General features: G+C 35.9%; 2 protein-coding genes across 2 annotated transcripts; one reads left to right on the forward strand and one right to left on the reverse strand.

Moving 5' to 3' along the window:
* The first annotated feature begins 16394 nt into the window (after positions 1–16394).
* LOC120276874 (dihydroceramide fatty acyl 2-hydroxylase FAH1-like) lies at positions 16395–19099 on the forward strand. The gene is made up of 8 exons (XM_039283608.1): positions 16395–16518; positions 17246–17318; positions 17750–17842; positions 17929–18125; positions 18201–18306; positions 18454–18600; positions 18699–18843; positions 18930–19099. The coding sequence occupies exons 2-7, from the start codon at positions 17268–17270 to the stop codon at positions 18816–18818; spliced, it is 714 nt and encodes a 237-aa protein (XP_039139542.1). The 5' UTR covers positions 16395–16518; positions 17246–17267; the 3' UTR covers positions 18819–18843; positions 18930–19099.
* Positions 19100–20527: 1428 nt separating this feature from the next.
* On the reverse strand, positions 20528–27056 carry LOC120277722 (carnosine N-methyltransferase-like). Its single transcript, XM_039284573.1, has 17 exons — positions 26995–27056; positions 26564–26573; positions 26454–26458; positions 26087–26246; positions 25835–25957; positions 25342–25413; positions 24638–24682; positions 24472–24551; positions 23363–23427; positions 23219–23285; positions 22975–23088; positions 22586–22659; positions 22250–22347; positions 22048–22107; positions 21885–21953; positions 21736–21789; positions 20528–20775 (listed from the first exon to the last, which is right to left on the reverse strand). The coding sequence occupies exons 1-17, from the start codon at positions 27054–27056 to the stop codon at positions 20725–20727; spliced, it is 1209 nt and encodes a 402-aa protein (XP_039140507.1). The 3' UTR covers positions 20528–20724.
* Between the last annotated feature and the right edge of the window lie 167 nt (positions 27057–27223).

The raw sequence follows: 27223 nt of genomic DNA on the forward strand, positions 1-27223 counted from the left end.
TTTCAATATTCTGACACTCGAGGTGCTCTCATAGTTCGAGTTTGACCGATCATATTTGGGATTTGACAATATTGATGCCATACACTTCAAAGCATTCAAACATTACTACAGTATGAGCGTCATACAGTTTTTGATTCGATTGGGATTATACGATGAAGACTTTACTGCCACAGAGAAGTACGAGCAGCTTCCTACAGATTACCCAGGTAGCTTAACTCCTCATCGTGCATATCGAGTATTATGTGGTCGTAGGCAACATGAGCCGGTAGTGTCGAAGGCTACGTGCCTCTCCCGACTGAGCTACAGATATATCCATGCAGTCCTGAGTAGATCGGTGAGTGGCCGCAGTGATTGTACTGGATTGTTGAGTAGACAGGAGTTACTTTACTTACACTCCATGGTATAGAGCGAGCTGCTACATCTGAGGCACATCCTGGCCAAGTACTTGCACCACTAGTGCCAGTATGCCAGAGTTGGAGTTCTTTTCTTGGGCCCATACATCACTAGACTCATCATGGGAATGGGTCTATTAAACGTGATTAGGGGGGCCAAGAAGATTATTGTACTAGCTCCCCTCGTCCAAGAGACGATGAGGCTCATGGGCATGATACGACGATATAGAGACGGGGTTTATGTGATGAACATGCCCCCACCAGAGACAATAGCGGCTGAGGGTAATGCAGCTGAGGAGTCGCAGCCTACGCAAGAGCCTCAGCAGGAGCAGGTTCAGACAGAGGGCACCCCCTACAGCACAGGAGCCACCTCCGGTGCATATTCTATCTCTTTCTCAAGCCCATGATCATTTTGAGAGGCTCGAGAGTGCTATGGGGGTGCTATAGAGTAACTTGGCTGAGGTTCACGTGCTACAGGCAGCGAACCACACTAAGGTGATTGCGCGTCTTGATGTCCTACAGTAGTTTCTCGAGCGAGACGTGACATCTCCCTTTGTGATAAGACCCCGGACACCTCAAGCATCACTACCACCACTATCACCACTAGCAGCACCAGTTGATCCAGCACCAGCAATAGCAGCAGAGCTGACTGAGCCTAACACTGACGCTTGAGGCATCTTTTACTTTACTTGTTTTCGTATTTTATTTTTGCATCTAATTTGGACTTATACTACTCAGAAAGGATCTTCCTTCTGAGTTTATCTTTAATTTTCAGTTTTCTCGAGTTGTATTTCATTTTCATATTTTTTATATACTCGAGTTTTATTTTATTTTTGTTGAGCTTCACTAAACCCCCTTGTGTATACTTCCAGATGGTCTTCTAAGTCTAGAATTTGAGGAATAGTTATGGACACGGTCAATGTGACATTCACATGACCGTGTATGCTCCACAACCCATTATGACTCAACTCTCAAGAAACATAGCTCCATCAAAAGTACCATTAGGAGTTTAGGGGAGTACTGTTTCAATTATCCACATTCATATATGCTTTTGAGTGTTATATTTTATTATGCTTGCATGCGTACATTAAGGGCAATGTACAACTTAAGTGTGTGTGGGGGGAAGTTCACATTACACATGTGTATATTTATGCTTTTATTGATCATGCTCATGTAGCCAATGGTTGTTCACCTTATCTGCAATGGTTGTATTCTTAAGTTTAGGAGAATTTTTTTAACATTGAATGTTCTCATGCTCTAGTTTCTACTTGAAGTTTTAGGAATTTTTGCCCCATTGACACTTGTTGCACTACTCGCTGATTAAACCTTGTGGAAACTCAAGTTCGATGTTTAAGGGACTAGTTTAGTTGCTTCTTGTTATAATTTCTTTGACAAAATAAAAGTAAGTTTTGTTTTGTTTGTGCATTGGGAGTGGAAAGAGCTACCACCTATGAAGTATGAAGCTACTCTCAGGTCCAGCGCAGCCTCGTTGGTCTCAACCATCTCAAGCGGCGGCGGTAGCAAACGGTTCTCTCAGGATCCAGCGCAGCGCCTGCAGCAAACGGTTCTCTCGAGATCTAGCATAGCACAGCGCAGCCTCGTTGGTCTCAACCATCTCGAGCGGCGGCGGCATCGAACGGTTCTCTCAAGATCCAGTGTAGTGAACAGGTATTCTCCTCCTCCTTCTTTTTTTCAATTAAAAAATAAAAAATTAAATAAGATAATCTCATCTTGTTTATTTTTAATTGGAAAATATTTTTATCTTTTCAAATAGTTTTGCCCAATTATCTAATTTTTTTTAATTGGATCTAATCCCAAACTCTTGTCCATTGCTTTGCATTCTAATTTTGATTATTGTTGTGGATCATTATCTGTTTTCTAAATTAAAATTTGGATATTTTTTGTTAGCAAATCATCTTAACCAGAGTTGATATTGTCTTAATTACTGGATCTCTTAATAAACAATATAATAATAAAATAAATAAATAAAAATCTAAATTTCAGATCATGTAAACAATCACTTTAGGCAGAGTGGGGTAGATTTTTGTCTTCAATACGTACACCTGCATATACATGAACAAAAATTTTCAAATATATTCAAACATAATTAAGAAGAAAGTAATTAAATTAACTCAAAGTAGCTACCTTTGATGCTCAAGGCCTTCAATACGTTTCTCTTGGATCCTTCACAATAGTTAACAGATACCTTTATTAATTGAACAATCTGCTACAAAGGCAAGCACATATACATATAATTATAAAAGGTAATTAATTAAAGAGAAAGATGGGAGATGATACATACATATATATAATATATTAAAATTTTCATGATGACCTTCAAGTCAACTTCTTTGGAATATTTGAAGAATTCATGGTAATACTCTGGAAAGACAGAGTTCTTTGAGAAGAGAAAACTATAGAGAGAAATTAGTAAAGTATTGAGATGTTGATGAATTAGGGTTTAAATATTTTATGTCCAAGACCTCTGACATGCTGTGTGTGTGTCCCCCCTAACTTGGTATTAAATCTCTATCCGCCACTCTATGATCTTATCTCTTCCAGATTTGAAAGATGTTATGTTATTGGTTAAAGAGAAGTCTATGAACTCATATCAGATCCTTTTTTAGAAGACCATTAACATAGCTATATGGCAGCACATCTAGCTAAGTGGTATATGCCTTGCATGTGGCTCAACTCCAATTAAAATTTCTTATGTGTTTGAATTTGAGATGACACTAAAATATTCAAAACAAGGAAATATAGTGATGAATATTTTCTACTGAAAAAAAACAGATAGATTGATGACAAGAAGATATATAGTAAATACAAATCAAAACCTAAAATACTTCAAAACCAAGTTCTATGAAACCTATTAAATTGTCCACGAATGCCTAAAATTTTGAAGCCGACACAAGGCATAACTCGTTTGGCCAAATTAATTGTTTACTGATTCAGTGGTTGTAGGTGTGAGGACTCGTAGAATTAAAGTCAAGATTCATTGCATGCTAAGTATACCAAGGATGATGCTAGCATTTAGGAAATAATAGCAAACATCAACATTCCCAAGGTTAGCTTCTCTATTAAGGGTTAGTTGTGATGCTTATATAAAGAGGCTTGTGCTACAATTTCATCTAGAACTTCCACGCATCACAATAAAATCATCAGTAGATTGGAGGACAAAATCAAAATTTATAAAACACATACACACGCATCACAACATTGACTCACATACTGACACTAGAATATTAAGGGTTTAAAACAGACCTGTGCCCCTGAGTCAAATAAATAAATAAATGATTTCAAAAAATATGTGTAACTAATGACTTGGAAACCCTACATATTAATATTATATATATATATATATATATATAAGATTCTCTTATCTATAATAACTTAGTATGAATCAAATATATTAGAGTTTGTGAGTTCTATGCTTCTTAGAATTAGTTTTCTAATATTAATTATTATCACTAATAACTGAATATTTTTCCCTTAAACCAATTTGCCAAAATGTAATGACCATTGAAGGAATGGGAGTCATGTATGGGATTCATGAACATTTGTTTTTCTTTCCACTTCAATTGTTGATTATTTTTTATTTGTTAATTAGGTGATTTTTCATGGAAAGGAATAAAAGAAAAACCACACAGAAATTACCAGAGGTCGTAGCAATTGCAGCCACACTTATGGGAATTATAGTGACACATATAAGTAAGTGTAGATTATGCCATGCATCCAATTCCCGTAGAGGCTTGGATAGAGATAATTATCTTGACCGACTGTTAAATGGTGATGACAAAACATGTATTAACATGGTTAGAATGAATAAATTCACTTTCTTTAGCTTGTGCTCATTACTACGATCTCGTGAATTGTTCAAAGATTCAATAAATGTCAACGTGGAAGAACAATTGCTGATGTTCTTGCATATTGTTGGTCACAACCAATGAAATAGTGTCATTGGACACAATTTTCTTAGGTCTGGTGAAACTGTTAGCAGATATTTTAATCTTGCCCTACATGCCATTGGACAATTACAAAAAGAGTTTATTTAACCTCCATCAAGTTCTTTATTAACCTACATTGCACGACATTCAAGATTCTTTCCAAACTTTAAGGTACATAATTGTATTTACATCTTTACCAAAAATATAGAACAATCATATTTTAAGTATGACCCAACAAACTTACATGTTCTTAGGATTGTATTGGGGCTTTTGATGGCACACATATACATGTGAGTGTTCCAGTAGACATGGTTGCATCTTTTCATAGTAGAAAGGGTTTTCCAACACAAAATGTGCTCACCGCAGTAGACTTTGATCTTAACTTCACATATGTGCTTGATAGTTGGGAAGGGTCTGCACATGACTAGATGGTCTTGTGTGATGCTTTAGAAAGACCCAATGGTCTTAAAGTGCCACAATGTATATGTTGCTATTTATTTACTGATTAATATATAAAACATAAATTATTATTATAGTATATAGCATAATCCTATATCATTTTGTTGTTCAGGAAAATATTTCCTCATCGACACAGGATATGCTACAAGACCTGGATTTATAGCACATTTTAGAAGTGTTAGATATCACTTGAAGGAATTCGGGTCACATATTTCTGAAACCCCCTAAAAAGTTGTTTAACCATAGGCATTCGTCAGCGCGGACTTCAGTTGAGTGTGCATTTGGGTCTTTGAAAAGTCAGTTTAAGATTCTCACATCTAGGCCCTTCTTTCCATATAGTGCCCAAGTTGACCTAGTGATTGCATGTTGCATTCTTCACAACATTATTATTAGACAGAGTGGTGATAGATTGATACACTCCGAGGAGGAATGGGAACAAGAGATAAGAGTTCGTACTTTGAGGAGAGGGCAATGAGAAGATGTTAGAGAGTGGTTGGACAAAAGGGATCAGATAATGCATGATATGTGGAACAATAGATAAACATATTTATGAAGGAAATGTTAGAATACCATGACTTCCCTGATTATTGGAGTCTGTTTGGGGAACAGCCTCATACTGAGCTAGTATTCGTTCCACCACCACCCCTTCCAATTCTTTCATTTCAACCAGTACCGATAGAAGATAACAAGATCAGTTAGAGCTTAAGTTTGTCCAAGGTACTAAAGGAAGTAGTTCAGTTGGCCTTGAGGATCGAGAAATTGGTCATTGAATGTAAGTGCCTTCATGAGAATCTAGCTAAGAGAAGAAACTCAGATTTTTCAAGGGCATCCGAGGGCAGCAAGAGTGAGGGCACCTCATCAAATTTCACAGAATCTAGCTTAGTCAAACCGTTGTCCGGGCGAGTGTGCAGTCAAAAGGGTACTACATTTGTGAGTGGAAATTTTGTTGGAAAGTCAAATGGAAATGTTCCCAGATGCCGGAACTACAATAGATTTCATCCTATTCCATGTCATAAGCTACACAGATGCTATCAGTGTGGGAAGATATGCCACCTTAAGTCAGCATGTAAAGAGTTAGGCCGTGAAGCACCAGGGTCAGCACCTCCTTCAGGATGACAGAGTCAGTCTAAGGATAAATCACCTACTAGGTCTGCACTAGTTGCCCCAACTAGATCAGTTACCACTAGCAATATTACACCAAGTAAAACACAGCGACCATAGACCCATTCTCAAACCAAAGTTTATGCCATAACCAATGGGGAAGCCAAGGACGGCTTCAACGTGATTTCAGGTATTGTATCTATCTTTTGGCACGAGGCATATGTTTTGATAGACCTAGGATCAGAGAGATTTTTTGGTAGTACTGCATTTGTATGTCATGCTGACAGGATAGCTTCTCCTTTAGACTGTGGCCTGGTGATCCAAACGCCCCTTGGTGAAGAGATTGTTAGAGAGGTAGTTTTCCAGGGATGTCCCATTAAGGTAAAGGGCATTGATTTGAGGCAGATCTGATTCCATTGGAGATGCAAGATTTTGATGCCATACTTAGGATGGACTAGTTGAACAAGGAAAAAGTTGCCATTAACTACTTCAGGAAAAAAGTAATCCTGCAGACCTCTCATGGATCTAGTATTGTGCTTGAGGGTAAAAGGAAGATTCTTTAGAGGTGTGTGATATTTTTTATGAAAGCAAGAAAATTGTTGCATAAGGGATGTAAAGCATACCTGGCCCATATAGTGGATACAAGAATTATTAGACCAAGCTTCAAAGATGTCCCCATTGTTTAGGAGTTTGAGGATGTATTTCTTGAGGACTTGCCTGGATTACCTCGAGATCGGGAGTTTGAGTTTACTATAGACTTACAACTTGGTACTGCTCCAATCTCCATTCCTCCATATCACATGGCACCAACAGAACTTAAACAGTTAAAAGTGCAGTTACAGGATTTCATGGACAAAGGGGTTCGTACGCCCGAGTGTGTCATCTTGGGGGGCACTAGTTCTTTTTGTGAAGAATAAAGATGGTTCTTTCAGATTATGTATAGATTACAGACAATTAAATAAGGGGACTATAAAAACAAGTATCCTTTATCCAGAATAGATGATTTGTTTGATCAGTTGCGTGGGACAAGAGTGTTTTAGAAGATTGACCTTCGGTCAGTTTACCATCATTTGAAGATCAAGGAGAATGATGTGCCGAAGACAGCGTTCTATACACGATACGGGCATTATGAATTTCTGGTCATTCCTTTCGTGTTTAACTAATGCCCTGGTTGCTTATGGACCAACGAGTAGAGTCTTCAGACCGTATCTCGATAAGTTTGTGATTGTTTTCATCAACGATATTTGGATCTACTCAGCAACTAAGGAAAAGCATGTGCAGCAGTTGCATACAGTATTACAGATCCTTCAAGAAGAAAAAGTATATGCTAACTTCTCGAAGTGTGAGTTTTGGTCACAGGAAATGGTCCTTCTTGGACATGTGGTACCTGGAAAAAGGAATTTGTTTGGACCAAAAGAAGGTTGAAGCAATCATTGGTTGGGGTGAGAAGTATGAGAAGAGTTTTCAAGAGTGGAAGAGTTGTCTAACTTTAATGCCAGTGCTTATTCTAACTACCAGTGGTAAAGAGTTTGTAGTGTTCAGTGTTGCTTCATGACAAGATCTTGGCTATGTATTGATGCAAGATAGGAGAGTGATAGCTTATGCTTCTCGACAGTTGAAGAAGCATGAGTTAAATTATCCTACCCATGATTTGTAGTTAGCGGCAGTGGTTTTTGCCCTAATGATCTGGCGACATTATCTCTATGGAGAGAGATGCTTGATTTAAACTGATCATAAGAGTTAAAAGTATTTGTTCACTCTAAAAGAGCTAAACTTGAGGCAGCGTAGATGGCTGGCGCTAATCAAGGATTATGATCTGGTGATTGACTACCCTCTAGTTCTTTGAGACATGGTTGTCAAGATTAAGATTGAGCCAAAAGGGGTTTTGTTGGCAACTTTTGTGGTAAGACCGTCATTACTTAAGCAGCGTCAAGAAGCTCAGAGAGCAGATGAAGAGTTAATAAAAGAAATACAGAGGTTGGAAAAAGGTGAACCTAGTGAATTTGGGCTTCACAGTGATGGTATCATTATTTTCGGGAAAGGGTTTGTATTCTAGAGTATATAGGACTTAGAAGTGCTATTTTAGAGGAAGCTCATTCCTTAGCCTACGTACTACGTCCAGATAACACTAAGATGTACCATACAATCAGGGTGAATTCTTGGTGTTCTAGAATGAATTATGAGATTTCAGAGTTTGTAACAAGATGCTTAATGTGTTAGCAAGTAAAAACGGAGAGTCAACAACCAGCGGAATTATTGCAACCTTTTCCTGTCCCAGAGTTGAAATGAGAGCAAATTACTATGGATTTCGTGGTTGGGTTACCGTGTACTCTTCAGGGGCATGATGCTATGTGGGTCATTGTGGACCGTTTGACGAAATAAGCCCATTTTCTGGCCATTTATACCAAATATTCTTTGGAAAGGTTAGTGAAGCTATTTATAAGAAAAATTATTAAATTCCACGGGGTACCTGTTTCAATTGTATCAGATCATGACCTGAGATTTACATCTCAGGTTTGGGCGAAGTTTCACCAGGCTCTAGGGACCACTTTGAGATTTAGTACTGCATATTAACCTCAGACAAATGGCCAATCAGAGCGTACAATCCAAACACTTGAGGATATATTGAGGGCTTGTGTTCTCGATTTTCAAGGAAGTTGGGAGAAACATTTACCTCTTGTGGAATTCGCTTACAACAATAGCTTTCACGCAAGTATTGGTATGGCTCCTGTATGGACGTAAGTGCCGAACACCTCTTTATTGGAGTGCAGTTGGTAAAAGAAAGTTGCAAAGTGTGGAATTGATTGAAGAAACTACAAAAAAAAAAAAGTGAAGGTAATTCAAGACAGGTTGAAAGTGGCCCAGGATCGGCAAACGAGCTATGTTAATAATAGGAGAAGAGATTTAGAGTTTCAAGTGGGTGATAGAGTTTTTCTGAAGATATCACCTTGGAAAGGGGTAATACGGTTTCGTAGCAGTGGAAAGCTAAATCCTCGCTATATTGGGTCGTTCTTAATACTTGAAAGAATTGGGCCAGTGGCTTATATAGACTAGAGCTGCCGCCAGAGTTAGAGAAGATCTATAATGTTTTCCACGTCTCATTGTTGAAGAAGTACATTCCTGATCCATCACATACACTTGAAACACCCAGTGAAACTTTGAGAAGATTTGACATTTCAAGTGAGATCTGTTTGTATCCTCGATGGGATAGAAAAAGTGCTTGGAGGAAAGGTGGTGCCAGTAGTAAAAGGCCTTTGGAAAAGTAATCGGATTGAGGAGTTGACATGGGAACCTGAATGGTTCATGAAAGAGAAATATCCTGATTTGTTCAGTGAGTCTGGTGAGCAGAAATTTTGAGAACAAAATTTTTCTAAGGAGGATAAAGTGTGGTACCCTGTCCCAATTTTTGACCTCTGGCATCTTTTTCGATTTTTGTGCATGCATTAGGGGTAAAATGGTCATTTTGCACTAGTGGCATCCTTGCATGAGTGTACAGTAGGTTGTATGCGAAATCAACAGAAAATCAGGGGCGGAACGGTCTTTTGGACCCTTTTTCATTCTATTTTCTCTAATAAAGGCATTATGGTAATTTCTCTTTTTCTTTAAAAAAAAAAATTTGAAAATCTGAATGAAAGGATAAGAAGAAACGTGGCTTCTCATCCCTCATTCTTTTCTTCTTCTTCTTTGTTTTTATTTTCTTCTTCTTCATTCGGCCGAAACCTATTTCTTTGAAAAAAAATTCGTCGGTGAGCTTTTTCTTTGAATCAAAGCCTCAAACTCCTTCCTCCCAAGCTCTTGAGTGTGGTAAGGCTTCGATCCAAGGTTCTTCCTTTGTATTTTCCTCGTATTTCATCATTTTTGAAATTTTCAAAAACCCTAGAAATAAACCTTGATTTGAGTTGTTTTTGGGCTCAAATCGAAGCCAATGTTGTTGATATTCATTTGTGTGTATGTTTGTCAAGAAATTTGTGTTTTGGTGTTGTAAATCGACAAGAAACCATTGAAATAACGCCGGGGGATACTGTAGCAAATTCGTGTTTCTTGTAGTAAATCCGGAATTACTGTAGCACCAAAAATCTTGCCCTTTTCTTGTATTCCTTTGGTCCAAATCGAAGCCTTTCTTCCTTGGAATTCATTAGAACTTGTTTTACTTTGACATGAGGTCGTTTGGGTCCAAAATGATGTCGTTTTCCCCTAAAACCCTAGGGTTACATGTTCAACATGTAACCTTGCATTCGCATGCATTTTAGTTTCCATTCTTATGTTTATTGGTTCTTGGATTCCTTGTTTGACTCTAGGTGGCGAAGCTTCCTCCCAAGGGAAGGAAAATGCCGACCTGTGAGCGCATCTCAAGGCGAGATGACTGGTTTAGAGTGTGGTTTAATTGTTAATAGCATAGATTTAATAAGAGTATTATAGTATTTCTTTATATGTTTTATATCATAAATTTGATGATAAATCTTATTTCGCTTGATGTATATATATATATATATATATTGAGCATGGAGTTATTTGGCAAAATGATTCTAGTATACTTATGCATATTATCTTGAAAGAAACATGTTTACATGTAAATGTATATACATGCAAATGGAATATGGTTTGATGTATATTTCCTTATTTATCATATGTTTGATTCCTCGAGTTGGAATTGGAAAGAATTGCATTGTGGCATTTAGATTTTGATGGTGACAACGGACTTCAGTCCGACACTACAGTGTGGGGTTCCACGGTTCAGCCTAATGGAAGGTGGCGTGGTCAACCCTGAGTTTACCCTGGTCAAGAGGTGCGCGGAGCCATTGACAAAGGGTCTTTTATGTGAGAAACCCAGGGTCACCACACGAGAATCTCAGTGGCCAACACCAAGGAAGGCAGTATTGTGAATTTTAAAAGTCTTAAAACACCTTTGTAGTCCCATAGCTAGTCACGGCCACGATTGGCTTTTGAATTGTTTGAGACCAGCCTGTATTTTAAGCGGTGCTCAATGTGTTGGAAAATGTTACTTACCTGTATTATTTATAAATCATTGTATTATCTATTAACTTGTTGGATACCTGGATTTACTTTTATATGTTATTATCATTGTGGTAATTACTATTTAATGCTTTGCTACTCTGTTATATCTATGCTGTCACCACTCATCGGGTAACATCTGTTACTCAGTACTCTCTATTCTTCTTCCTCAGGCTGCGACGTTGGACTAGGTTGTGTTGGGGAGACAGTAGACTAACCAACCCTTTTCTTCTTCTCTAAGTTAGTTTGCAGTGTGCATGTAAACTTTATGGATCTACTAGACTTGACTTTTGAGTACTATTCTTGTATTTGTACTTTCTGGTTGTATTTGGAACCCCGGCTGGTTTTGTAGTGGAGGTTGTCTCTCTCTTCAGTAAGTTGTGATAGCTGGTTTGTTTTGAGCCTTATGATGATTAGAACGTGGCGATTACCACGTGCCCAACTAGGGTCGGGGTGTGACAATATTTCCATGTTAGATCTTTTCAATTTTATTTTCTGATGTAACACCATTTCCACTTGTTCCCTTTGTAGTCATATCCACCTAGATATCTAAACAATAAAATGGCACTTAAAAAAACCAAAAAGAATGACACTAAAAAGGCACAATAATGCTAAAAAATAAAAAACTTTAAAAAAAACTGAAAAAAAAAAATGATACTTACTGAACATCACCGGAAAAATCAGATCACAGATCATCGCTGGTTATTGTCGTTTGTCACTGCTTGCCATTTGTTATTCGCCGAAGAAAGTTTGTTGAAAAATTAAATGAAAACGATGGCTTATGTTATCCAGCCAAAGTGTTATATTCGCTTCCTTGCCATGGTCTTTTTCTTCCCCATTCTTTGGTTACAAATTTCTCATTTCCATAGTCAACATCCGTACTTCCCTTATTTTCTTTAATGTGTATACATTTTTATTTTTTATCTTGTTTTTTTTTACCCTTAGAAATGAAGTAATTATCATTAAATTATAATTAAACTTTACTAATTGATGTAAACTTTGAAAATATTGTCATTTATATATTGTCTTGACTTGGCAACCTTAAAAGCTATGCCATGACATTATTTTCAAGGTTTTATTTTCTTTTGATTTTAATTATAATATATACATAATTTTTTTCAAAAGAATTGTATGATTTGGACTGATTTTGAAATATATGTATACTTTATTTCAAAAGATGATGCCATATGATGCCATGGTTTTCTTGGGCAGTGTGTTATCCTTGTAGTTTTCTTTCAATTCGCACATTGAAGCATGAAGCCTCAGTATGTGGGCCTTTTTACATTGAGGCATAAGTTTTAATTTTAAAGATCAAGGCGTATGACCTTGAGGCATGCCTCGCACGCTTTTAAAAATCTTGATTTCCCGTTTTCAATTCACACACATTGCGCATGTATCTTTTATGTGTATATCCTGATTTAGTGTGTAATTTGTTATTTTGTACACCTAGGGCAAAAAAGGGATGTTTAAAGCAAAAGAAGCTAAAAGATGGTTTTTAGAATATAACAGGAGCACTTTTTCTTACCACACAACTATACACACAAACCAGCATTTTCCACATGGGTGTTGGTGTCACTTTTGGCAATTTATCCTAAGAATCAGCAAAATGCAAGAATAACACACATGCACTCACATGGCCATGTGCCCTATGTGCAAATTTATTCAGAGATTTTCCAAACACAAAACTACACACAAGCAACAACACAGTTATATACTTGGTCGTATGGGGTCCACACAGGCAAACACAAGGGCAATCACATGGGAGTGTGTCACTTCGTAACCCCCCGACAAATACACCAGAGACTATATTTTTAAGGAACTTTTTGGCAAGATTCATTGGGTAGCAGATGTGGATTAAGGAGAAGATCAAGGAGGCTTGAGAAGGGATTTTTCACCTACAGTTCATTAAATCACCCCATCCATTCATGAGGAAAGTTGTCGGGAAGCTTTCCACGAGGTGCATATCATCTTCCATTAGGTGAGGTCCTTGGAGCATGGTGGAATTTCATCGAATCTAAATATAGCATGGATTAAGGAAGTTTTTGTAATGATTTTATTTGTGCTTTATTCTTTAGACTTGATCATGTACTCCTCTTTCATGAGGGACTAAATTTCTTTGGTATTTGGGCATATTGAACCCTAGAATTTTTGTATTTTGATTTTACTATTGATTAGTTACTTGAGATTTAGTTTGAGATTCAATCTTGCATTTATAATGCCATGCAATCCTTCATAGAAAGCCTCAATTGTATGTTTAATCACATTAATAAGAGTTGAGAGACCCATCAATGTTAGATTAACCAAGGTCGAAAAGAGTTGAATGTTAGTTTAGAGGTAGAAGATGTTTCACCCCAATTCTCCCGATTAAATTAATCCTACCTTCGAGTTTCACCAAGTGCAAAACAATTGAATGGGCTTTATTAACTAGAGAGATCTCCATTTAAGCTTGTATGGGATCAAGGGTTGGTTATCTTAAGAAAATGACTCACCTATCTTAGGAAGCTTGGATTACCTTCATGATTGCAATCTATAGAGCGTTTTAGCAGTCATATAGGGCTTAGGTAGAAAGATATTAGTTGTTGATTGCCTTGAGAAAGGGATTAACATATTTAAGGATGCCCACGGTCCAAACCTATTGATTAGGAGTCAATAATAAAGTATTGGTGATGAGTACATTTTATATCATATTTGGCATACCTCCAATGCACTTTTTTGCTTATCTTTTAGCTCATTTTCTCTATGAATGATGCTATTCTGGGTATGTTTGTCTCTATTGCAGGTTTTTAGGGCGTGTAACACATATGGAGTGAAATCAGGGACAAAACCAACCAAAGAAGCTAATTTCTCTAAGTGTCCAATGCAAGCATGGGTAGAGCACAGCGTGCCATCTCCCCATGGTCTTCTCTGTGTAGAACTCCTCTAGTTGTCAGGGAGAACATGGATGAAGCATGGGGATGCTTTCTCCCGGTGATTACTTCGGGATAGGAGTACCCAATACTTTCAGAGGAAGTTGATCTACGTGCTCTTTTCATGGGCATGCTTTAGCTGAGCATGGGCGGAGCATGACCGTGCTCTCCCCATGATTACCTCTGGATGACACGTAGCCCTTTTCACTCAGAAGCCTCAAGAAGAGCACGGTCTAAGCACGACCGTACTTAGACCATGTCGAGCCCAAAAAGTCCTTTTTATTATCCAGATCTAAGGTTTATATTCATCTTTTGTTTGGGAGTTTTCTTCTCCAACGAGGCAACTTCCAAGGAAACGATGATCAGCAACCACCACTCAAGCTAAGAAGGCCAAGGGTGAGTTAGAGACGCCAGAGAAGTGCAGTTGCCCATTCCATGGAGCTCTTGAAGTACATTTGAGGAGATTTTGTAAAAGGGGGAAGTTTATATGTCTCTCTTCCTTATGTTTATTTTCCTCTCTCATTTGTATGAATTGATGAGGGCCTAACTGTTCCATGGTGCCCCGGCATTGTGAATGATATTATCTTTGATACTTTGACTACTTGAGTTCTAATGCCTATGGAGTTCCTTGTGTTTATTCATATGTTGCATAACTTGGCGTGCTTGATTTGCGTAGATGCTTGTATAAAACTTGGCATGTGTGGATTACCGTTGTTTTGATTACCTAGTGTAGTTGCAAAACTTGGCATGTATGAAGCCCATAGTTATACTTGCAAAACTTGGTGTATTTGATAACCATAGAGTAACATGGCAGCCCCACAAGGATCTTAGAATGTACCTTGGTAGGCATTAGACTTAAGTCAGTATCTAGGGCACTTAATAATCATCCTGGGGTATTGCTCTCTTGTTATCGACACTCAACCCTAGTCTACTTAGTTCTTCCAACCTTTTGCATTTATTTTTGTAGAAGCTAATCTCTTTTTTTACCCTTTCAATTGACTAGACATTAGAGGATCAACTAATATTGAAAGTCTAGTCCCTGAGGTTTGACAACCCTAACCCCTTATGGGGTATACCACTTTATATGTAACGATCTGTGCACTTGAGGAGAGTTCATCAATTGGGATCAAGGTAATGTTTGAGGGGATTCATTGCTCGGTTACCTTCTTCTAATGATTATTAGTCCTTCGACCTTCATTATGGTTGTTTAAGATTTCTTGTTTTAACTTTTAATTTAAGTCAATCATTGTCACTAGAGTAAGGTTAGATAATAGAAAAGTGGTTATTACTAGTAACTCCGTTTCTTGTACGGAATATGGCATTCTACTCATCACTTGAACGGCATGTATAATTGTTGTGCACCACCACATATGGCTAATAATGCGACTTACCCACGTTACATGCATGATGTTGAATCTGCCTTATATTTAATTCGAGAGCCCTTATCCAGAGAAGTATGGATCAGCTGTTGGATGAGTTTTGGGACTGAAGTGTCACATTTCTTGTCCTTGAGTTTGAAAGAGTGGTTAGTGACTAATAATACTTGTAAAGAAGTGAGATGTGAAGCTATCTATTATGTACTTAATTCACTATGACTGTATTGCATATTTGGAAGTTGTAACGTCTTGGTGTTTTAGCAAAGATTTAAACTGCTACTTCAAGCTTGGCTTATGTTGAAATAGATTGCAAAGGAGACGGGTACATCAATGGATATGAAAAAAAGGAGAGAGCGTGAGGGATGGCATGTAAGATGGAGGCCATTGGACTAGGGTGTTTTATTTTGATAATGATGGTGTTTTAAAAGCTAGAATAAACACAATATCAGCTGATGTTTAATCAGAGATTGTAAATTGACAGTGGGTTCGGAGTTTTAATACTAATACTGGTCCTGCAGATAACCTCATGGCAGAATTCTGGGGTATTTGTGAAAGACTATTGCTAGCAAAGAAACCTGATTCTTTCATCTATTATTGTTGAATTAAATTCAATAATGGTGGTTTGGTTTTTAACTAAGATTGTAGAAGATTGTCATCCTTACTCTGGCTTGGTACATGGTGCAGTGTTGTTAATGAGAGGGCAATAAGTGTGCAGATTTTCCAGCCAATTTGGCTCATAGATATTAAGATGAGACAAATATTTTAGTCAATTCAAACTGTTTGAAAATAATATAATTGGACGGTCTAACATAATGAATTAATCAACTTTTAGCTTCTTATATTAAAAAAATGTGGTGACAATCAATTTATAAAATAAATAGTTAAAAAAAATATTTACTAGTTTTTAATTAAAAAAATAAAAAGTTAACATAATATATAAAAATCACACATGACATGCCAATTCATGTGAAATTAAAAAAATCCAAAAACAGTGTCAGTATCACACTCACCAAATTATAAGATTTAACAGTAACGATGATTACAAATTCCAGACAATCGCGGAGGGCTTCGCTGGCACCCGAATATTCCGTTAAAACAAACGGCAGTCATTCTTTTGCGGGCCCCACCGCCAGTCAAAACCACACGCAAAAAATTTTCCAAAATAAAACTCCGAAATTCAAATAAATATGAACCCTTCTTCTTCGATTCTTCTTCTCTCTCGCTTTCGGCCTCTTCTTATTCGTCTTCTTCTCCTTCTTCTTCTTCTCCGACAGAGTGGCTGAACACTCGGAGAAGAAGGAGCCATTGGAGCCGCATTGTCGAGGTGATCCTTTGATCTGTTGTTCTTTTTCTTTTGAGGATTTTGTGTTTTTTTTCTTTTTTCCCCCATGATTTGGAGCCTGATTCAGAGGCTTGTTTTGATGATTTGGTTTTTGGAAGTGGTTTTAGTTGTGAAATTGTTTTGAAGTTTTGTTTGTGGTTGTGATTCTGATTTAGAATGAAAGATGTGGTTTTTGGGAGGAAGTGATTGGGAATTTTTGTCCTTATACCACTTCTTCGCTTGCGGAGGAGGGGAGAGTGCCATTCGAGAAACATTAAATCTGTCGGATTTGGAGACCGCTTGGTTCGATACTATTGATGATTAGATTTCTGCAAGTGGTTGTAATCTTTTTGTTTTGTAATTTTATTTTAGAGATGGAAGATGAGGTCTCTAAGAGGACGTGTTTGGAAAGTTTTGTTTTTGGTTTTTTTTTTTTTTTTGAAATGCTGCATTGTTGAGGTGATCCTTCGATCTATTGTTTTCCTTCTTTCCCAGTTTTGGAGTCCATTATGTTGTTTTCTTTTGATCACTTGGTTTTTGAAAGTGGTTTTGGTTTTGGAATCTATATGTATATTTGTTCTAATTTAGATTTAAAGATGAAAGATAATACATTGAGGAAGAGATTGGATTTTTTTGTTTTCTGTTTCTTTTAGGGGTGTTTAGTTTTGAGATTTTTTTTTGGTTTCTGTGACAAACTTTGATGATGTTGCATCGTGAATTGCATTTGTAGAGGAGCATAAGGAGCCAACAACATGGTCGCCCAAGGGTTCACTGTTGATTTAACGAAGCCGCTTGTTTTCCAGGTGAGATTTAAAGATTGACTTTGATTAAATTCCAGTTTTGTTGACAGTTTTGCTTGAATGCTTCACTGTTGAACAGTTAATTGAGAAATTCATTTGTCAAATTTTAAGCTTGAAAATATCTTAACCATGTTAATTTATGTTCTCTTTCGCTTTTAAATAGCTTGATTGTATATATATACAGCAGTCTTTTAATTGAATCACATCTTCTAACATGCTTGAGTATTTTCTAATTTCTTATATTTCCCATTCTTTAAAAAGATCTATGAATGTGATTGTTCTCATTGAGAATTGAGATCCAAATACGTGATTGTGTATCCAGAAGATCAATCAAATGCTCCGTATTTTGGTTACAAGTTTATATGTCACGTTTATTTTATGGGATTGGTTGGTGGTCTATTTTTTTTTTTAATTTGCATATGAGTATGTTTTAGGTAGGCCACCTTGGGGAGGCCTATGAGGAATGGGTTCATCAGCCCATTGTTAGCAAGGACGGTCCTCGTTTTTTCGCAAGTGACTTTTGGGAGGTAACTTTTTTCATGCACAAATTATCAGCATTGAGTTGTGTGAAAAATTTTAATGTTACTTTGTTCACATGCTTCTCAAATTTCAGTCATTAACTCGCACCGTCTGGTGGGCAATTCCAACCATATGGCTTCCAGTTGTTTGCTGGTTTGTGTTCATGTCTTACCGAATGGGCCATTCGCCATCTGAGTTAGCTCTGATGGTTGGAGGCGGAGTAGTCCTGTGGACATTAATTGAGTACACATTACATCGCTTTCTTTTCCACATCAAAACGAAAAGTTATTGGTGAGCGAACTGGCTCTTCGTTTCTGAGTATTAACATGGTTGAATCGAGTTTGAAGTTCGAGAATTTTGTTGTAGGGCAAACACTTTCCATTATCTTATTCATGGATGCCATCATAAGCATCCTATGGATGGATTGCGCCTTGTTTTCCCACCCGCTGCGACGGCTATTCTGTGCATTCCGGTTTGCCAACTCTTATTCCTAAGAACCATTAACTTTGTCATAATTTCTGCTATTATTTCTTAAAACTTGTGATTCAGTAGAATTTTCATCAAATAAGATACTATCAAACTATGAGTAACTATTGATTCTCGTCGGAATGTGTTCTAGTTCTGGAATCTGGTCAGACTTATATCAACACCTTCCACAACTCCTGCTATATTTGCTGGAGGATTACTGGGTTATGTGATGTATGACTGCACTCATTATTATCTGCACCATGGTCAACCTGCTAAGGATCCTGCTCGAGGGCTCAAGGTCAGGAGAAACATGTTTTGCTTATTTAATTATACACTTTTCTATTCATTATTCCAAGTTATCGGTACAATAGCTAACAATTCATATTTTTGCATCAGCGATACCATTTAAACCATCACTTCAGAATACAAAATAAAGGATTTGGAATCACTTCACCCCTCTGGGATCACATTTTTGGAACATTACCTCCAGCAAAAACCAACGGAAAGAGAAGTTGATTTTGGTTTCTAATTTGTGTTTAAGGTAAGGCTTCATTTATCAGTTGAATGCAATTTTTATGTTCTTGTGTCCAATTCAAGCATTGCATTTTGTTTATCTGAATTTTGCAGGTCCCGGACATTATGTATATCGATGCTAGTATTGTTGGCAATGTACATCAGTGTTTTAGTATATTCTTTATCTAGGATCACCATGATGCTAATATTCTTTCTTGGGGATGTCTGTTTGATTGTACTATTGTAATCTGCATAGTTTCAAGATGATCTCCTATTTTGTGAAATTGCTTCCTAGTAATGAACCTTCTACTAAAAACTCAGCTTTAGAGGGGTGTTCATTTCACGGAAAGTGGAGGAAGTGGAAGTGGTCTGACTTCCCCTACTTCTAGTGTTCATTTGAGCTGAAGTGGGAGATGTGTCACTTCCTCCACTTCACAACTGAAGTGGATTTTGAACTAAGCTCATTTCAGTATCTTTTTACTGAAGTGGGGGAAGTGAGTCAATCTATAAAAACTTACTTTTTTCACTTCTAAATTTTTTTTTTGAACTCATAATACTTTATTTAACACTTAAATCTTTCGGTTTTATTATCATTTTCTGACAAATGAACATAGAATTCCTGGAAGTCACTTCCCCCAACTTGAGGGAAGTGGCATTTTTCTCACTTTTTGACCTACCCTCACATACAATGAAATGAATTTCCAGCTTTCAGTGATACGTGAAGCCATTATTCCTTATGATCTCTCAAATGAAATTATGTTTATTTTAGGATTTGAAATAGATAATTCGTTCGGTTTTAACCATTCTAATTGGCATGGACGCATGAATAATGTGTCATGTTTTTTTATACAACAGCTATCATACAGTTTCAATTGGCTATCAATGGATTAAATTTTTTTTTTTTTTTTTGTAGTAAATTTTGCTATTTGTGCTTCCTATACTAATTGTAAATTGGCAAAACATTTTGAAATTCCAAGAGCTACTTAGTATTAATGAGTTGAGCAGACTATATAGTTAGTTCAGTTTGTAAAATAATAACAATAATAATAAAAATAAACGCAAATAACATTTATATTTTATGGTTATTGGAAAATGTTATTTTCCAACAATAGTGGTTTAGACTATCAAATTATGTTAAATAATCAAATGTTTCAAATCAATGCAATCGAGAGAATTAAAAATTATTATGCATCTTGATTTTATAGAAAGCAAATTTTAGTATACTGAATAATATAGTTATTTTTAAAATTTTAATTTCAAAATACATGAAGCCGTAAGAAATAAAACAATTCAACAATTTCTTGGGTATGTCATTCGTTTGGCATTGACAAAAAAATCTCTGAAAATTATCACAAAAATTCTTTCCTTTCATTGTTAACTTAAGTCATTAAAAGAGGAGCAAAGACCAACAAACTCGAGTTGAGTGCCAAGAACGCCCTTATGTTATCCATGATTTTTACATAATTTTTCCGAACTGTACACAAGAAATCAAATTAAGAAAATACAATTAAAACCTCATTAAAAAAAAATTTATAGCCTAACAACGTATATAACTAGTAGTGTACATAATATGTAACTCTTCATAAAAGTCAAACGTGTATCTAACCTTATAGTAATGAACTAGCAAAAAACCTAGCACATACAGTCAATTGCTTCTTTGATTATACATCAGATCAAGTATAAAATACGAAACTATCAACCTGATGCATACAAAACAAATTTTTTTCAAGCAATAAGACATTTTACTTGTCCAATCTCAGATAAATCAGTACATTTTATCGAAAATTCGTCTCAGATAAACTATCAACTAGATGCACATATAAAACAAATCTTTTATTTAACTTGTGATTAATCACATTCATTATGAGTACATCACTTGCCGAAGAACAACCAATGAATGACATCGAGTTTAAGGCTTTTGTTTCTTCTTCATTGTCCACAAAGGGGCGAAGTATCGGTTCTGCGGTTACAAAAGAAAATTTTGAGATTGTCAACCTATTGTAAGTAATAAACTTATGCACAACAAAGCTATCAAATAAGACCCATGAACAAAATTTATTGTTTGTGGTTTTATTGTATGAGTACATTTCATGTTTAAAATTTTCATATTAAAGCAAAATAGCCTACAATTCAGTCCAGATTAAAGTTCAATATGCACCACAGAAAGCACAGGTCTGAGAAAGTCCAGGTGGTAGGCATTTTATGAAATTTTTGACGATAAAAAATGCTTGATTTTGAAAGCTTTGAGACTTTCTTATTCAGTGCATTTCAAATAGGTATAATGACAGGATTACTTTTTTCAGCTATAAAGAATTGTACCGTAAACCATGACCATTTTTTGGGTCACTGAAATCTCCAACGTTTCAGTTCGGGCCAACTAAGGTCCTTATGTCCTACAGCATTGCCCAAGTAACTGTTATTTAGACGCTGACTGTTGTCTGATGACGTGGCAAGTCCATGAAAGGTGGGTCTATTGAGTCACCTAGCACGTCTGCAATTTTCATTTTCTAATTTTTTGAAAGTTGAATAATTTTATGTTTAATCATCTCTTGATTAACTCAATTCCTATTATGCTAATTTCTCATCAATGATGATGCCCAATTAAATTGCAACTTGAATAAGTCCTTGTTGCGCATGCCGACAATAAAGGCAATTATACCGACAAATCAGCATTTGCACACCAGCAAAAATATGATTACTAGGGTGAAAGAGACATGGGCAACAACAATGGCCATTGGAACCTTAGGTGCATAAAACCGAAGTTTGGGAGACCCTTGTAGACATAAAAGAAGTTCTGGGTAAGGAGCTTCTGAGGGGCCATTCCTGCCATTGTGCCCTCCAGATTACTTATGTCCACAGTTGATTAAGTATTGAGATCATTAAACACTACAAGAAGAGGAATTGATGATAAGAGGCTTACTTGCATCATGGATCGAGGATTGGCAGAATAAGTTGTTTCAATGGTGGTCTCCACCTGGGAATCATAGAAACATACATTGAATGAATAGTACAGTTTATTATTTATTTATTTATTTGTGATTTTATTGAAAAAATAATAATTTGAGTTACCTCTAATTCAAATCCATAATGGAAAGCAACCTTTTTCACATCTTCCAAACTTAGTTCAACAGACATCTCCTGAAAGGAAGAATCAAAATGTAAACTTCTTCCAACATCAAAGGAATTATTGGTTATAATGTATTGCATCGACAAAGAAGGCAGATGAACATACATCATCAGGCCCATAGGCGTCTGCAAAATGATAGAGGAGTGGTCCCATGTTTATCCAAACCTATCAATTGAACAAGTGCAGGAAGAAAAGAATCCTCAATGATCAATACAGATTTTATTACAGAAATATGGATCATTTATTTTACTCATGAGAGGAACATCTGAAGAAACATTACAGCAGAATATCATTGCAGAACACTTACTCCTCCATCTTTGATAATATTGGATATTATTTCAATGTATTCAACAATATTGTGTGCTGTATCCAAGAAAAAACAAGTAACTACGGCATCCCAGGTACCTGCAAGAATGGAAAATTCAGGCTATAGAAAAAGAATTTGCCAAGCAAGAACAATATCAAATCTTGATAGAAATCAAGACCTCTGAGTTAATTAATCTAAAAAATATTTCTGTTTCTGAACAAAAGAGGAACTTCAACATAGAGTATAAAATTGTAAAGTAACAGTCATATGTACATACTAGATTTATAAAAAAAAATGAGAAGAGATAAAGGTATATATATATACTTTCTGTTATACCTTTCTGGCTTTCATCATTATATACCTCTACAAAGTCTCCGCCACACATAGAAAACCCTTCAGTAATGCCAGCACTGCAGGTATAATGGAACTAAAGGAGTTAACGGGTTAAGAAATAATTCAACATAAATTTTGCCTGCATGCCATGGAACTAAAGGAGTTAACGGATTATAGTAGCCCTTAAAAAATGTATTAGCTAGAACAAATACAACTAGCAAAGACTTTATCAGGTTGAATAATCATTCATGCAGAGATCTTTCAAATAATTTCAGAGAAAATTTCACGAATTACAAGCAGCCATGGATTTACTCTTAACTATAAAGAAGGCAATAAACAGCAAACCATCCCATTTACAATAAAATGATGCATAAACGCAGCAGGCCTGGTACCTTGCAGGATGAATGTCAGGAAATGAAACAGGACGAAGTTGGTCAATGTCTGAAAGAGAATTGCAATTGCTGTGGATCCAAGGATAAGTAGTCCACTCACCAGCAGCCTGAGTGCTAGCACAAGACAGACACCAAAGTTACATAAGTCGCTAACAATTATAAAAGAATCTTAAATATGATAATAAACAAGCCAAATGGAATGCTATGAGTTTTACATCCAAACTAATCAGGACAACTGCCTTACTGATTAAGGATAAAACTTGAGCAGATCATCATATAATATGAAAACTCATTTCCTTGGCTAACAAAACCTGCTCATCAAAGAAAATAGCCCATGTGACCACCAGATTTACATATTCCATGTGGTACTTTCAAACAACATGCATACCAAGACAAGAGATCTCCAAAGCCAATCTCCCCAGTCCAGCACCAGGGACCAAACAAGAAGGAGGCCTATTATATATATATATATATATATATATATATAAAGGGGTTAGAACAGACCATGACAACAATGGAAATAGAAACTATGAAACGAGTAATATGCACATTCAGATGGATAGATCCAGCAGTAGCTTCAGAGTAGTTAAAAAGGAAATTAAATAAACCCAGTGCATGAGATAGCTGCAAACTAAAACTAGTAATGTCAAAAATACTAAATAAAAACAACATGCTTGCTATAAATCATCATTTAACACTGTTTGAAAAGGATTATCTGAAAATGGAAGAAAAAGACTTGCTTTGAGAGAAGAACGGCTTTTCATCAGGGAAAAGATAAAACTATTTTGTGATACAAGTAACAAAATATTACCCTCGAAAGCTTATTCTCAATGATGAACATATCAACCAGATTCAGCTAGAGATTTATGTGATTATGTCTGATGCTTCAGGTATGAGAGGCATAGACAATGAACAAAGCATTCTTAAACCATCCAAAATGATTGCCATCCCTTATTTTTTAGAAATCAAGTACACCTAGATAAATTTAAGTTAATTTAGATTCTTAGCAAATATGCTAATACCAGAATACAGCTACCAGTTGTAAGGAGGTAGCCAGTTCTTTCTCCTATACAGTAAGAGCTTAAATTGATCATGCTCATATAACCTCTCTGAATATTTAAACCCTTTCCCAATCCAAAATGATACTTTAATTATAAGAAATTAATTTATAATGGGCGCAATCTATGTCAACCAAACATCAAAGTATTGTCTTCATTCTAACTGCGCTTCAACTGGAAGTTAACACTCAACTATTTGGAAAAAAAAAATACCATTTTAATAGATAAATTACACAAATATAGATATTAGACATTTCAGAATAAATGGAAAAAACTAATCTTCGAAACTGGGTTCTGTTGCTTGATCAATTAACACTCTAGAAAACACACATGATAAATTAATAAATTATGGAACAGTAACACGCCATTTGCTTGACAGATTATTTAGCACTTCTCCATTATTAATCCAGTAAATTAGCTTATGAAGATAATGCAGTACCGTTCTTTGCTCCGAGAAGGGAATAAGCGATCAAGCTCCTTAAGGATTGGCTTATAGCATTGGTCACGCTCCCTTTGGCCCTGCATAAAATATGTAGCATTTGCAACTTCAGAAATTAGCGTGAAAAAGAAAGACCATGTAATGTTGATGTAAATGACATAAGTACCTCTATCGTCCAATCCCGTATTATATTCCTTATGATACACCTTACCTGTATAAAATGTACTTAAAGTTTAGCATGAGTAGAAGTTCAACCACCATGGAAGTAGCACACATCCATCTATTAATATATAATAAGAAGCACCAATCAATAGTAAAACAAAAGATGATTCGCTTAAATAATGTATTAATTAAAAATATAACAGCATTTTAAAAAATTAATAACTGAAATCAGTTGTAATAATAGTCAGAAAAAGTAATAGGATTTTCATGATTAGAAGCAAAAAATGAACCACGCAGGAATTATAAGAGAAGTTTTGCAAATAAAATCCTCTGTATAATTATAATTTAGTTCAAGCCCTTTTCTGGTTCAGGTTTCTTCACAAATGCCCTGAGACATTTATATTCTCCATCATTTTTTTAATTTAAATTCTTATTCTTCTTTCATCTCCAATCACCATGACCTCCACACTTACAATCCCTCTTATTTAAGTTCTTTTGATCTTTCTCCCCATCCTTCCAATCCATCATTGTCTTAATATTTATCATCTCCTCATATTCCTCCTCCATCCCCCTCATCACCTCTTCCAACATTACTCATCTCCCTATTTCTCAAATTTCAGCAAACTTTTCCAACTTGCAAAGTTTTCTCTGCATAAAAACATGTACATAAACATAAGGATTTATCTTCTTTTAAGATTGAGTTCATACCTTGTCAACATCAGCTAGAGGTACGTTAGCCCGTGAGGACATATCTAACCAATCTCGTGGTGGTGAACTTACCTAAAAAAGAAATGCAAATATGAGAATAAAAGGTGTACATGAGCATTGCACAATGTTAAAAAGAAGAAATGATCATGCAAAACAGGAACAACTTCAAGCTCCAGATAGAACATATTAAAAAGAAACACATAATAACATGAAATAAATACATTCAATTATGAACATCAGCTTATATCTCTTTTCAGCACATTGAACCAAAATTTTTAATGTTTCGGCAACAACTAAAACATAAAGGAACACAGATTCAGTAATCACAATTAAAAATGATCCATAAGAAGAGTGTTATTACTGAATCTAGCAAAATCAAGCTAAGCAGCTACAATGTTCCCTAGGTATGACGAGAACAGAGATTTTTGTTGCATGAAATTTCATTTGATACAGGCTTAGAGATAATAGTAAAGAAAGGAAAGCATAACCTCACATTTGCATTAGTAAGAGAATCACAACAGCTTGCAGATTGGTGACAATCACATGGCTCCTTGCAGTGGTCATCAGTTAAGGGCCTATCCACATATTCATTGCAACAACTTTCAATATGTGTTCCCTGTTGTTATCTACAGAGGTCATATTTCTGAATGAAATGGTATATAAATGCCCCATATTAACAATAAATCAAATGGCAACTGCAGATTTTGGAAAGCAATTTTAAGATTCTGGTCTTTAATTTAGGCACCTCTTTACCATTACTTCTTGTAGCATCGTTGACTAAATTGTTCTCTTCCTTGCCATCGAGTGTCAGATGCATGGAAACATGACTTCCACTGATGGTCAAATGTTCTGAGCAAACATCCCTGTCTATAGGATTGGATAAAGCGTTGCTGAGAGGAGATTGCCTTCAACAGTATCTCCTGACTTCATCATGATCATCAAAAGTTTTACACCCTGGTTCATCTCTCTGGAGTTCAAATGCCTCGTAGAAAAGCAATGAGTAGTGGTAAAATGTTCAGGGAGATAGTAATTACATTTACAATCCTGACAGCGCCCATCAAGAGAATTTTGAATGACAAGCTAGCACCTAAATATCTACAGAGACTGCTTACAGCAGCTTCAAATCATGACAATGTAAAATAATGATAGAATGGACATTGGAAGATAATCTCAAAAGAAAGAATCCTACCTGAAGCATACTCATAATAAAAAATGTATTCACAGATATACACCTGCAACACAATCCAAATCATTAGAATTTATACTTCCAGCTGATCAATTCTCGAGCAAATACTGAGTGCTCAAAAACCAATTTTCCACAAGGAGGCCAGTTATACATTGAGGCAAATTTCAAAGAATTTTAAAAGTATATGAACTTAGGAAGAAATAATTAGTGTACACAAGATTACTCCTTGCAACAAGAAAGTTAGAGAAAGGGATGTAGTAAATTTCTATGAACACTAAAGAGAGAAAATAATCCAAATTTGAACACATGGACAACAATCAACAAAGGAACTTTGAAAAGTGTATTAATAATATGCTTTATTTAAATATGAAAAATAATTGTAATTATTTAAAATTTTAAAAATTAGAAAATAAACAATCAGCACACTTGGTATGTGGGACAAATAAGAAGAAGAAAAAAAATACTACTTTTCAGATTTTCTCAGTGAACCTTGGACTGCTTGAACTGGCTGTGTCAAATTCTTAACCATGCTTTCCCACATAGGATAACCTAGACAATTTTGTGTTTACCAATTATACATTATTATCTTTCCCATTAATATGCTTGTATTTGCATATACTTCTCCACCTAGAAAAGCATAATTTTGCATATCTCTAACTGTATTTAATTAATTTTCCATATGGCAATACGTAACTG

The sequence above is a fragment of the Dioscorea cayenensis genome, chromosome 15, assembly GCF_009730915.1.
Source record: "Dioscorea cayenensis subsp. rotundata cultivar TDr96_F1 chromosome 15, TDr96_F1_v2_PseudoChromosome.rev07_lg8_w22 25.fasta, whole genome shotgun sequence".
Taxonomy (NCBI): Eukaryota; Viridiplantae; Streptophyta; class Magnoliopsida; order Dioscoreales; family Dioscoreaceae; genus Dioscorea; species Dioscorea cayenensis.

Bases quoted from the DNA above. Each gene is read 5' to 3' on its own strand.
- LOC120276874 (XM_039283608.1), top strand. From the start codon at position 17,268: ATGGTCGCCCAAGGGTTCACTGTTGATTTAACGAAGCCGCTTGTTTTC. The intron at 18,307-18,453 runs GTTTGCCAACTC...AATGTGTTCTAG, and splicing joins CGGCTATTCTGTGCATTCCG to TTCTGGAATCTGGTCAGACT. The intron at 18,601-18,698 runs GTCAGGAGAAAC...TTTTTGCATCAG, and splicing joins ATCCTGCTCGAGGGCTCAAG to CGATACCATTTAAACCATCA.
- LOC120277722 (XM_039284573.1), bottom strand. From the start codon at position 27,056: ATGGTTAAGAATTTGACACAGCCAGTTCAAGCAGTCCAAGGTTCACTG. The intron at 25,958-26,086 runs GTGCCTAAATTA...AGATAACAACAG, and splicing joins CAAGAAGTAATGGTAAAGAG to GGAACACATATTGAAAGTTG. The intron at 24,683-25,341 runs GTATGAACTCAA...CATTTTATACAG, and splicing joins CTCTAGCTGATGTTGACAAG to GTAAGGTGTATCATAAGGAA.